Consider the following 14,475-nt stretch of genomic DNA (forward strand, 5'->3'; position numbering starts at 1 on the left):
TTACGTGTGGAACAGCTATTTGGGTCAAAGTAAAGTGTTGAGATCTTTGCTCCATCTCTTTCATGTCAGCCACTAATCCGGCGTAACGGCCAGGCTGATTGGCTACTGGTTGGGAATACTGATGAGATCCTGTCAGCGTCCCGCAGAGTCTCCACATTCCTGTGATTAGATTATCACTGGCTTGTGGACGGTAATAGAGTGTACAGCATTTGACTATCTTATAGCCCTCGATCCGAACAGGAGCACTGGTGTAAAAACAAAGTCAAAAGTGCGGAGATGTACACTGGGAAAAATATGTTGGTCCGCTACTCAATTTGAGGAGAGCTTTTTTACCGTTGGTGTTTTTCACCTTTACAGATTATAGAGGGAATCTAACAAATCATTTGGTTGTAATGGCTGTAATATGTACCTTGGAGGCAGGGATTAGAATAACTAGAACCATGAAGTTAAGAAAATGGCATTTTACTGTAATGCAGCCTTTAAGAAACATTTAACAGTTTTTACGTTTAACATTAATATTGCGATAAACCAAATTCCAGACAATACTTAGTCTCATATCAAGACACAAAAAAGCTTAGTTCCTAGTTCCGGAGTTCACAAGGTTTTACTGCTTTGGCCTGATGACCGTTGCGAGGAGATGAACATGCAGCGGACATAACGGCAGTACTCTTTCCTCTTAAATCTCTCCAGATTCACAGGAGGGGTTAACAAACCCCGCCGGAACCCTGGATCTGCTAACTCTTGTCTACATTACCAAACAATAAAGGCGTTAATTGGGACACTGCCCAGACAAGGACGAGCACCTTCACCCCAGGGGATGGAACAAAGAAAGACGTAGAGACGAAAGAAGAAAGTTATGTTATTGAGAGAATGGTTTTGAACGACGACCAATGTCTGAACCATGTGTTTCTTTTAATTTTTTTGTTTGTACGCAAACATGATCAAAAGAGTGTTTTAAAAATCGTGAATTGGTTTGAGCATTGTCCTGCGTGAAGCTATGTCACTTTTGCATGTAAGCAGCCAGTAAGAAAGGAGGCGCACATGAATTCCGCCTCCGCCATTTTGAGAAGGGGAGACGCTCAAATTCCTCCTCAGTATAGGTTTTCAAAGGAGCTATCAACCAGGTATCGATAGGCGGGACCTCACTCAAGTTAAAGAACTTATTTTTATTTTATTTTTAAGTTTAATTTCTCTTTTTTGCAAAGGTTTGCATGCAATTTCAATTTTGATTGAACAAGCCTTTTCCAGCCACCCAGATGAAGAACTGTGTTTTCTTATCCTCTTTTTTTGTTTACATGTTTATTACCAAACGCTGCTGTTTTTGTAACGTTACATTACTTCCCTTTTTCATGTTTTCAACCGAAAAAAAAATCAAGCCTAGCTGATTAAGTTAGTGCTGTCAGATTATCGGACACTCAATCACGAGAGAAGCGCAGCAAAGCCATTGCCATTCAACCCGGAAGACAAATCAGTTCACCCAGACCGGCTCCGTGACGGAGACGGCCCCCGGAGCACGCCTTCCCAAGCAGGCGAACCCTTCCTGTCTGCCTGTCAACTTCGGACTTTTTCCCAGTACCATCCAAACCGCAGTCCGCTGACTCCCACACAACGTGGCTGAAAATTACAGCCGGACGAGACGAGCTGTCGCGACTGCCCACGGACTCCACTCGGTCCACGCAAGCTTTGGAAAGCCCGCTGAAACGCCGCACCACAACCCGACGACCCGTAAGGAAATAAAAAAGGATTCCAACTCTGCTTCTGAGTTTCGGCTCCTTGCCTCACTATTGTGTCTGTGTTAAAGTGTGTCACCATTATTATATCATGTATTAATTACCTTATTTACGTTGTCATTTATTTTACCATTTTCATACATTTTACAATTATTCTCTTCACTATATATTTTCTTTATCATTTATTCTTTATCATTTTGCTATTATTTTAATTCATATGTTCAACTATAATTTAATTTATTCAATTAGTTAGCATGATAAAATGAATCCAATTTATTGGAAAGAAGTGTGCGTGCGTGCTCCTTAAGAGGTGAAGACAGTAGTAAATGTATCGGACAAGAACTCTTCCAGTCCTTATGAGACTGAACAATAATAAGATACCTTCATTTGGTTTATATTATTTTATCTATGAATAAAAAGGGTGGTGCCCGGGATTTAAAAGTAATTTAACGTGATCATTTAATAGTTTAATAAACCATACAACACTACATAATTTATCCCTTTTTATTTTCTAATGTGGTTATAATGCTAAATAGACACTTGTCGGATATACAGTTATTATGACTGCAAAGTTTTCACATTTTGACAGTTAGTGTCCCCGTCTCAAGCTAACCTATCAAGCCTGATACCGTAGCACATTGAAACACAACACAAACTGTCCGCAAACGTAACATGAAATCTGAGCGTGAACAGAGGTTTACAAATCTATTCTGGGCAGTTCACTTCTATGTGATTTTGATCGCAACAGGAGTCTTTAATGTCTTTAATTTAGATTTGATACCCATTACTGCTGAGTCCATCTCCACTACAGAGTGTCTCCAATGTGAAATGCTCTTAATTGGATCCACGTACTGTGTGTGTATGTATGTATGTATACGTGTGTGTCCGTCCATACAGTACAAACCGTGCAGGGGACTGGGGTGGCACAATGGCATTCTCGATATTATAACAAACTCTTCTCTCTCTCTCTCACTCCCCTCCTTTAATCCCATTCCATCATCTTTTGGATTCTCTCTCCACTCGTCCCACCGGCAGAGAATCCCCTTTTCATTCGTCCATCTCTTTCAATCAATCAACCCACTCCATCTTTTCTCCTCCTCCCTGTCCACACGCGCCTTTTCTCTTTCCCTACCTCCGGGTCAACTGATTTTCAATCACATTTCTCTCACTGTCACAACAACAAGTTGTTAGAGGGAGAGCCGTCCGAGCCAGTAGAATGGACTGTATGTAAGAAGAGCTATTGCAGTCACTATTACTAACGTCTTACGGTCAGCCATGCAACACAGCAACCAGCTGCTTGGGTGGAGTTTGGGGTTACAATGTCAATATATTTTTCGGCAAATACCTCAATGCGCATAATTTGACAATATGATGGCTATTATAGGATGACTATTTGTGCTTTGATAAGACATTAAAACAGAATAAATATTTCAGAAACAATCATTACTTATGTGGATATCATGACCGAGCAGGTGACAAGCTATGAAGCTCAGAAAGTTATATTTCTTAAACTCCCAGTCAATATCCAGGCTCATATCATGATATCCATATTACAGCTGAGCATCGCCCAGCCTTAGTGCAAGAACACTACAGGAACTTGGAGCCAGGAGAAATGGAGGGATCAAACTCATCTGCCTACAGCGATACCATCGCCCAAAAACAGCAATTTTCTAACACACACACACACACACACACACACACACACACACACACACACACACACACACAATTACTTACTCTGTGATTTCTTCAGTGACGGTGTGTTCCACCTGCAGTCGAGAGTTGACCTCAATGAAGTAGTGTTTACCGTGCTTGTCAACCAAGAACTCCACGGTTCCTGCGTTCTCGTAGCCCACCTGAAACAGCAGGAGAACATGGTTGGCATATTTTCTTTGATCTTTTGGGGGTTTTCCAAATAATTATAGAAATTATTTATGTAAATGTGTGGTTTGAAGGCATTAGAAGAACATGCCTAGAAAATAACTGACAATTTAAATTATTCAACTGTGAATAAATGTATTTAACCCTAAACATTAGAATTTTCAATTCATAGTTATTGATTTCTTCAAAGTGTGGATGAAAATGCAAAGTCCAAGTTAAATCAGGCTGCTGCAAAACAACATCCAATTTCTTTAATATTCAGTAAATCCCCCCAAGGCTATTAAATTCTAACAGGCTGATGGATACCTACAAGTATAACACATGAAATGAATGAAAGGCCTCTTTCTGTCATGCAGTGGACGCCGACAAACAAAGACACCAATGAAAACACTTGCTCAGCGAGTTAATGGCAGCAGTATTCTGTATTAAAAGAATATTGAAAAATAAAAAGTCTGAAATGACCATGGTGAGTGTTGGCTAGGAAGTAGAACAATCCTGCTTGTCCGTTATAATGATGGTGGTTAAGTTCAGCCCAGCAAAGCCTGCTTAAGCTCACTAAGGTAGTGGAATTTTTTAATGAGTAATTACTCATGAGCTAAAAGGTGTTTGAAATCATTGCGTCAAGCATGGATTCCTGCGCAAGTAGACTGAAACCCCGACATCTTATAGAGGAGATTTTCCATTTCCTCTGTTAACGGCTGCATCATAGAAAAACATTGATAATTAGACATCCCAGACTGCTGTAATTACAAAGACTAATCTGCGCTCTTCTGCCAATAGCTAAAGTCTTCCTGCACATTTATGATGGTACATGTCCATCTGAATGGAGGTTTACTATGTTAGCAGTCTAGCACACACAATTGTGTTCAGGCATGACAAACACCACAAAGGATCTTCTTAGGGAGAATTATTATTTATATTTATATATATATATATATATATATATATATATATATATATATTTATATCGATTTTTTTTAATTATTATTGTTTTTAACTTTGCAAGCGAAGGGGAATGTCATGGCTGGGATAGTCAGCACAAATTATACAAGATAATTCCAAAACAGCAGCCAGATCGGCCTGGAAGAACCACTGGGTGAACGACGTCAAACTGCAACAGCAGTCAGACTCAAATAATACTATGAGATGTCTTAATAAAAACACAGCCTGTACAACATCTTGAAAATCTTAATGGGAGAAAAAAATAATAATAATAATAATTGTAAAAGCATAAGTCCCTGGTTATTTTCAATCTATCTTACAAAGCTAAATCCATCAAACCAAATTGCAGAAATTGAAAACAGCTTTGATATTTTGAACGTGTGTATTTTGAGGCCCAAATGAGGAATGGCCTGGGACTGTCTGCTTTGAGCAGTTTGGAATTTCAGTCACCCTAGTAGGCTTGGATTTCAAAAGGGAAGAGTTCTAGTCATGTGTTTGTGTTTGTTTTTCCTCCTCAAATGGTAAAAGAGGCTGTGAAAACGCTCTCTTAGGGAGACGTCTGATCTACCGAGAGATTAATGCATTTTGGTACTTAATTGTTAAAGCAGCTCTTCACACCCAAAGGACTACTGTACCAACATTTGGCTAGCGTTAAGGTACTTCATGTCAACACCATCAAATGAGAAGAATAAAAGGCAGGGAGAGAAAGATAGCCTTAAGAGGAACTTAGGATTTGGGAATAAGCTGTTCAATACACTCTTAACCGGGAGTGAAACACAAAGGAAAAGCAGTCAAAACTGAATGTGTCTGGCAACACACAAGATGGACATATTCATTAACACACCGCCAAAAGGTTACTGGAGTTGGTGAAGGCATGTGCACAGTGTGTGTTTGTGTGTATGTGTGTGTGTCACGCAAATACACACAGTACCTAGTATTGGCAGGGAAAATGATACATGTGTCCAGATTCAGCAGAAACATTAAATAAAGAACAGATAAGGTAGTCCTGGCAAATGCATATGCATTTCTGTGTGTGTGTCCGGTTAAAACACACACACCCACACACCAACACACACACACACACACACACACACACACACACACAGGAGAAGCCTTGTCATGACATGTTTCCATCTGCTCCGTGCATGTTTCAACTTTCCCACTCTACAATAAACTGGTACGTTTCAACACCGCCCTGAAAAAGCTACTCGGGTCGTGTGCCGCGGGCGGAACTGCCACAGTTGAACCTGAACAGGGGCCCTCCGGCACAGGTAAAGGACACTGCCGACTGGCAGCAGCAGCATCCAGGATGTCCAGTGGAGGACCGAGGGAGAAGAAGCAACAGCAGCCACCATGGATAACCATGTTGTCAGAGCGCAGAGTGTACAGCGTATCAAGATAGCGGCCATTGAGGAAACAATAGACTGTGGTGTGCTATCATTGTACCCTCTTTGTGGATAGTTGGTCCAAAGCGCTGAGAACTCTACGACAGCAATACATAGGTAGATAGATAGATAATGAATGGACAGAGCCTGCAGGTAGCTGCTCCACCTAGCAGCCACAGCTGCGACCATCCAGCAACCCTGCAGCCAGGCCATTCCTCCCAACAGCCCCTGCAACAGCCAAGCCCAGCTACACCTACACCAGCCAGCACAGCAACCAAAGGGAGGAGGGAGTGGGGAGGGTCGCCCACGGGCCGTGCCGTTCCGGGAAACCAGGTCCCCGGGAACGGGGACTGTTTCTGTTTTGTTGGACATTTGTGTTTGTTTAAGGTATGGGAACCCTGTTTCAGTGCCCGATCTTTTATTAAATATGGGGACCCTGTTTCAGACTCCAAGCAGAATTGTATATATTTTTTTCTCTGGTTAGTCTCCCTGGCCTCAGTTTGGTGTTTTGTATGTGGTTTGGGGGTGGTGTGGTTTAAGCAGCCACACCTAGCTCGGTCTAGTTAATTCGGCCTGGGATCAGGGGTGGCTGTACGGCTGTTGCATGTCAGAGCAATCAGCCAGAACAGATTAAGTCACCCATCCCACACACACAGCAGGAGCCCGTGTCAAGACATGTTTCCATCTGCTCCAGGCTTGTTCCATCTTGCCCACTCTACAATAAACTGGTATGTTACAACACCATCGCCTGTGTCTGTGGCGGAGGGCCATGAAAAATCCACTCCGGTGGCGTGCAGCAGGCGGAAACACCATAGTCTGTCTATAGTTTCAGTCAAGGATATCAACACCTGCTTTGATCCCATTAGCTTATTATATTCATAATTCGTACAATTAAATTTGCTCTAAAGAAATGTTGCTATCATCTCTCTCGCACTGACACTTCACTGCATATACAGTATGTATGAAAGCATGTATATGTATGCGACGAATAAACCTCTTTAATCTTGAATCTCTCCTACTCCAACCACCACCACACTCACTTCACTTGTGAACGGAGATACCTCCAAGGGCATGTCAGAAGCATCATGTGTACACATACACTAAATGCAATCATCGCCACCTCAATCCAACAGAATAACATGTGACACGCATGGACGCACTCACACACATTGAAGCCTGTTCTGTTTTAGAGGGAAACCAGGTGCGTCTCTGGATCATCTGACAAGCTTCATCTTGAGAAATATGAGCAGAAATAAAAGCACACACGTGCCCGGATGTGACTGGCAATAATAAACAACTTAACAAAAGGACACACACAGACAGTAAACAGCAGTTTATAACAAATAACACAGGAATACAGACACACACGCGCACAATGAATAATTAAAAGCATACTAAACATCTACGTACCAACACAAACTCTGCAGGCAGGGACACACCCACACAGAGCTATTTTCAAGTTCTTTTACATTTCTACCAGCCACGTCATAATTTTTGGTTAACTGAAAACCAAAGGCGAATTAAATTATTCTGTGTGTATACCAAAAGGGATATGAGTGTGTGTGTGTCACCTGTGCAAGGCCTATTATTACCCAGCTGTAACTAATATGAAAAGCATGACCTCAATAACACCAACGTCGTATGCAACGGACACAAAGTGCCTTTCCATATAGTACCTAAACATGCACTACCACAGATTTGCAGATATGTAAAGACTATTGCAACCTGGTAGACTGATTTGCATCGTTCGATTGGTGAAGGTTAAACCAAAACGACCTGCGTTACAATTAAACTTGGGAATGACCAAGTGCAATTGAGCAAATTGTGTTATCACATCGAAGTAGCTATTATGAGACATATATTTACTGCACGCATTTTCATCGTTCTTTTTCTCTCAACCTATTCGGCATCCGATCTTGCAGGTGTGAGCGTGTTTGAACGAGTACGACCTTGCAGCTCGTGGCAGCGATAAATACATAAAGTGGATGCCGAAGGCCTCTCTGATGGATCGCAGCAGGAGACGTCTTTATAACGGAATCTAACTCGCGTGCACTCGGCTCTGTAACAGGCATGCGAATGAGGAAGTCACCCATGGAGGCGCACGCTGGACCCACTGCTAGACGGACATATTCACACAAACCCCCTTCTCACGCGCACACATTGAAGTTCTTGACAGTGAGATTGAGCGGTCATTGTATAACAAGGTCCGACAGGAAAAATCAATGGAGGCACGGGAAAAGGTCAGCGGCGTGACGCGACGCTCTCCGACAGATGAGCACCAAAATATATGTAATGAACTTTTAAAGAACATGTTGTTAAAGCACGACACACACACACACACACACACACACACACACACACACACACACACACACACACGCACACACACACACACACACACACACACACACACACACAAACACACACACAGAGAGAGAGAATACGGAGGAGAGTGCAATGCATTATTCAGAAACAATTCAAGGGGAGTGGGAGGTAAATGGATAGATTGATGGAGGAAAGAAGGGGGAGGGAGGTGATGAGAAGAAAGATTAATGGACGAACGGAGGACACGTGGTCGAGGGGCAATCAGGGAGAACTGTTCCGAAAGTCCGGCACCAAGTAAAAGAAGCAAGTGTGTGTGTGTGTGTGTGCACGTCACCTCCACAGGCCACGGGGCACGGTGCGCCGGGTCACAGGAAGTCCAGGGCCGGGATGGGTAATGCGGTAAATCACGTGCCACAGCGGTATACAGTATACACTTGTGAGGATCTTTTTTTTTTTTTTTTTTTGGAGGAGGTGGTGTTGATGGGGAGATGTGTCGAGGGGAAGCAGTAGAGGCAGCAAACAAATCTATTGCCTCGTCAATGTCATTGATTTGTTAAATGGGGATGTCAAGGTCGAATAACCGTGTGTGTGTGTGTGTGTGTGTGTGTGTGTGTGTGTGTGTGTGTGTGTGTGTGTGTGTGTGTGTGTGTGTGTGTGTGTGTGTCTCTTCATCTGCGTTGAAGTCCGTCTTGTCAATTTAAGGTGGCATTTTAAACTGCTGGGCTGCAGCAAAGCGGTTTAAATACTCAGTCCGGGGAAGAAGTCAATTGTGTTTAACAGATAATCGATGCCACGGCGAGAGGAAGGCGAGCTTTTGAGCGACACACCAACAACACAGATTTGAAGTCCCTTCCTTCCAAAGACCATTTCCTGCTCAATCCCATGATGCATCGCACCCTGAGCCAAACCTCTGCTGCGACGCCGCCCATCCCACGGTCATATCCTGAGCTGAAGCAATCCACATGGATACCGAATTTGAATTTATTTCCAGACAGAAAAGTGGCATCATGGGCTGAGTACTGAATTTCTTTTAGGCTGATAAATTATACGGTCATACCTGAAATACTTGATGAATAAAGTCTTAAAGAAATTGCCGCAGCCTGGCTTTTAATCAATTCTTTTGGCAAAATAAAAATGACATGGCACAGTTACTGACACTGAAAAGGTGAGCTACTTACGCTCTTAATAATCGATGCAGCTCGGCCATAAAAGTCGTCTTTAGCGTGAGGACTTATATCGACTCCAAATCGGGAAAAAGACGAGACAAACGAAAAATAGCGTGTGATGCTGGTAAACAAAGAGAGCTTTTACTCTTCCCACACGTCCAGCCTACGCCCCCCTCACTCAGCCTCTTCAAACCCCATCTTTCATGCATCTCTCTCTGCGCCGCAACGCCTTGAACACTTCCTTCCCACGAGGCACCTAAAATCTTTTATCCCCCCCCCCCCCCTCAAACACATACGGCTAATTTCTCAGTCGCTCCGAGCGACCGAACTTAGTTCGGTGCCAAATTGCTCTAATCTGATTCAATTCTGTTACCCTACACACACACAAATTCAATGGTGCCACCTCTCTAATCCCTGCACTGCACACTGCAGATGTCATGGCAGTGGCACTCGCCCACACCCGTACACAACCCCACGCCCTATCCAAAACACACACACACACACACACACACACACACACACACACACACACACACACACACCTCGAGGCGCAGGAAAACCCACATACTCCAAATGAAAACAACTATGTGCACACATCCCCTCGCACATACAACATCCCATACGCACCCACGCGTTCATATTCATCCGGCTGTAAGGGAAAGCAGCTTGACCGGAATCTCCTCATCCGTTTACCCATTCATTTATTCATCCCTTCATTTCAGCCCTCGCCTTTGCCAAGCTTAAGGTCTACACCACTCCTTATTATGTATCCGTCCTTCCACCTCTTTCTGCTTCCGTCACCTGTTCTTTTTCACCGGGGAACACAAGAAAATGTTTGTTTTTTTGCTTCATGCTGTCAGAGAAACGGATGATTTTAGGAAAATAAATTGCTTTTCTCCACACGGTTAACCAGACAGCACGTTGGTAAGAAATGGAAAGAAAGGGTTCGAACGGTAAGTGGTGGAAGACAGTATCCACTGACCGTGACTGGCAACCCATCGTCGACCATGACGTGACACCGTCAAGATAGCGCCGACCTGTACAGCTCGACTCCAAGATCTCCTATTTCCCCCCTATTTTCCCTCCTATTTCAGAGCAACAGATGTGCTGCCAATTAGAAAAGGGAAGACTGGAAAGGCTAATTGCAGTGGTCGGCACCAGACATCGAATCCCCCCATTTTTCACCAACAGTGGCGTCAGCTATAAGCTCAATGCAGGAGAAAGTTCAAATTCTGTGTCCAACTAATGTTTCATGTTTATTGAACAGTATTGTTGCCATTGCCTAGTTGAGGCTCTCAACTGGACATTCTTAAACCATGTTATGGTACAAACTAAAAAAGAATATACCTCCATACCATAACAAATCTGATTTCAGAATATCTTAGTCTGAATAACATGAAAAAAATAGTTCATTTTTTTGGCGGTGACCACCCCTTTGATGCAATATTAGAGGATTAAGTGAGTTTTAGCAGTTATCTAAAGTCATTTTTTTTTAAGTTTTGCTTTATGTGTTATGCAGGATTTAATCCCTTGGTTGGGTTTTATTGCTCTGTTGGTTTCCATTCTGGTTTTTGTTTGAAGTGTGAGGCACTTTACAATGCCGGTTCAGTACTAAAACAAAAACTCCAGTAAACCTGTATTTATGTTGCAACTCTCCTAACTTAACGGACGCGCCAAACCCATCTTCAAGCAGTTAGTTTATGGTTCTTTAAGTCTCATAACAATACTATTATTCCACAGTAATTAAGCTATTAACCTTAGCCTGTCTCAGTTTAGCCCTAAGCCATTGCAATCCGCCATGAATAGCAAAGCCTCATTCATTTTCAGCCAACAACAGAACACGGACGTTGCAGCAGAGCACTCACTTGCTTTACCTGTAGCAGCTAAAAGGACACTCAGAAAAGCAGCTCCGTCAGTTCATGGCTGCTCCCCTCTTCTGATGGCCGTTTTGAATAATATCTCAAGACAAATAATCACTTTAGGAGGGGGACATCCTACTGTTACCTCTTTTGCTAGGCTGCATGGCAAATAAACCTACAGCTGTGGCCATACGGTACAGTCAAATATGAGACACTGGTAAGCCACATTTGTACCCACTAGCCAATAAAAGTAACTACTGCAGGTTTAGCCGGGGCACTGCAGCTCAAGACGTGAGTCACTCAGGGAGTGAATAAAATTAGTATGGAACTGATTTTACATTTGTGGTTGAAAGAGTTCCCCTACTGTCACATTTAAAAAAATAAATAAATACAAATGCTTTAGCTTCTCACTCCATTCCTAAGCTTTTTAGGTTGTATAAAAATGACTTCTGATACTTTTGTGACTGGGGACCAACAATTGAATTGAAAAACATTTAAATGCACATTAGAGCTGGCCATCCATTTTACATTATGTATGTCTTTTTTGGCAATCTCTTTGCGGTTGTCAAAAAATAATAATAAACAACCCCTTATTAGCACCTGTCCGCCACTGCAGCATTTCTGCAATTCCTTCTCCACCACCCTCGTCCTCCTTCAGCAAAATAAGCCCTTTTCAATGAAAGACTGAAATTTGATTAAAGGAACAAAATTAGACTGCCAGAGGCCTGGTAAGTGATGGATGTGCAGATGGCAGAGGAGGGAGTGATGGAAGGGCAAGAATGAGGACAGGTTGGGGTGTGTGCACGAGGCCTTACTCCGGGATTCAATAGTGGTCAGTCAGCGCAGTACAGGTGTTGAAACAGGCAAGGCGGAAAAATAAAGAGATTGATAAGCAGACGGGAGGAAGGAGAGAAGGCTAAGGTATAAAACAACAAATAGGGATGGGCGGAGAGAAAAGCAAGGCCGCCGAAAGCAGAGATGCGGAAGCTCTTACAGCCTTGCGGCCGGACGAAGGAGAAAGCAAATCGAGGGCTTGCAATCCTGAAACAAGGCAAGGGAGCTCAGTCAGAGCGAGGAACATCGGAGATGGACAACAAAGAGGGAATGAAATGGGAGGGGAGGTATCGGTGGCAGCGTCACATCGTCCAGACTCAAAGGCCTTGAGTAAACACCCATGTTGTGGGCAGACATCCTTCATTAACGTATGATTTGCTCTGGAGGATAAGTAACCGATTTGTTATATAATGTAATGCCGCCTATTGCAACTGCTTTCTTATAATATCCAAATTACAGCTAAATGTCCACAAGAATTAATTGCGTGACCTGAAGTACTTTGCATGCATCCTCAGTGTCAGCTCCAATTCGATGTGCGAACCATAACGACCGATGAGCCAATCATCACAAAAAATAATACATTTGATATTCCCAGTCAGTCATCTTGGACTGACCCTAGGAGTGGACATTATGGTAAAAAGTAATAACAGTGACCAACAAACCAACATGCCACGGCGCAGCACTTTTGCTCCCTCGCCATGGAAACCGCTGCGTCACAATTTACGACACCAAGAAGCTTGAGCACGAGTCCCACTGTAGTTTTAAAAGCGAATGCCGCAAACTTGTTCCTCCATTTGAACTGTGCCGCCCTCATTGTCTGCAAACCTTCCCCCTCCTTCCATGCTGTCTTCTCCGCACCCCGACCCATTTATCAGAGCCCTGTAAAACTAACAACCGTGACTGCGCATGCAGGGGTTTCACAGCACTGCGGCCGGACCTCAAAAATACATTTTGAGGCGTCCAAGGACTCCTGTGAGTCATCCGGTTGAACTCCGTCCTTTCGATGTATCCACCCCCACCCCCAGAACTTACAGCACATCTTCGTCAGTTCAACGGCGATAATGAACACACAGGCAAAACAACAAAAAGTTTTAATTTAAAAAATGGGACACGTTTATTTACAGTGTCACAGACCTCTCCTAAGAGACTACGGTTCCATTTCTAAGCTTCCGCACGGGGAGCTCTGTCTTCCTCTCCTTCGGCCGCCCTTCAAGCAATAATATACGAGCCCGTAATGTTTTTACGTGTCTATTTCTCCGGGCCTATTACTGTACAGGCCCTCGCTCGGTCTCCCGCCATTCCACTCAATAAATTTCCCTCCGCACTGCTCTCTCTTCCTCACTGTCTGTCAGTCGGTCAAATTGCATCAACTGCCTTCCCCTAAATGAGCCGCACCCAGGTGGTTGGGGGACAAGGAAATATACACCAACGCCAGCCACGGGACAGCTCCGCTACGGCCGACTGTGTGGACAACCATGTTGGAAAGCACATGTTGGTACCACAGCAAGATAAAGTATAAGGGTATGTTAAAGGAGCAGTGTGTAGAATTTGTGGCGTCTACTGTAGTGGCTGCAGATTACAACAAACCGAATACCCCACCCCACCCAAGGACGTAGGAGACGCTACACTGGCTACAAGCTTACATTAGCGAAGCATTACTAAAAAAAGCGATTTTATTCTAGGTGTTTAGTCGAGATATTACCGGTTTGCAGAGTCAAAGACCGGATAGAGCACCCGGTAACGTCACGGAGGGTTAGAGGGAGAGGAATCAACTTGGAAACATTTGCATGAGTGAGTGTTGGCCTGGTAAACACCAACAAATCTGCTTTTGGTATATGAGGTGTTCTGGACTCTGTTCACCAGCCACCAGCTTAAATTTTGAGCTAAATATGTCGCCGTACCGTGGAGTTTTGAACTGCTTGCCACAGGTTTTATAGCGGGGAGAGAACAGCTGGTTGTGATGGACCAAGGAAAATAAAATGGTGAGCCGAGAGGAACATGCAGCGGTAGGATGGGGAGATCGAAATAACTTTAACTATCCCTCGGAACATGACAGGGAGTCTCGGATTTTAATTTATTATCAAAAAATTGTTTCGTTCAGCTTTAAGTTGTTAAAATGCACTCCATTATTTTTCAAAAATGCAAAACACGTCCCGGCGAACCCCCGAGACGTGAGAGAACATGACAGAAAGACAGCAGCAGCGCTTGTAGCGCCGGTGTGCGACGTACTCGCCAAAAATACAATTAAATACTCGAAACGGCAGCCCGAATTGTTTGGCCAATCACATATGCACTGAAGCAGTAGATGTGACCTCATGCTGGTGGTGTCGGGTTTAAGCGCACGTGCAAGATC

The 14,475-nt window shown here is 43.6% G+C and overlaps 1 protein-coding gene across 1 annotated transcript in view; it reads right to left on the reverse strand.

Moving 5' to 3' along the window:
- Positions 1-14,475, reverse strand: part of pcxb (pyruvate carboxylase b) — a gene marked incomplete at both ends in the record, with an annotated part of 257,867 nt that overhangs the window by 217,110 nt on the left and 26,282 nt on the right. The window contains one exon of the mRNA XM_080023630.1: positions 3,468-3,586. Within this exon, the coding sequence (XP_079879756.1) occupies positions 3,468-3,586 (119 nt within the window). The remainder of the gene's footprint in view (positions 1-3,467; positions 3,587-14,475) is intronic.

This window comes from Zeus faber (genome assembly GCF_960531495.2).
Source record: "Zeus faber genome assembly, chromosome: 22".
Classification (NCBI taxonomy): domain Eukaryota; kingdom Metazoa; phylum Chordata; class Actinopteri; order Zeiformes; family Zeidae; genus Zeus; species Zeus faber.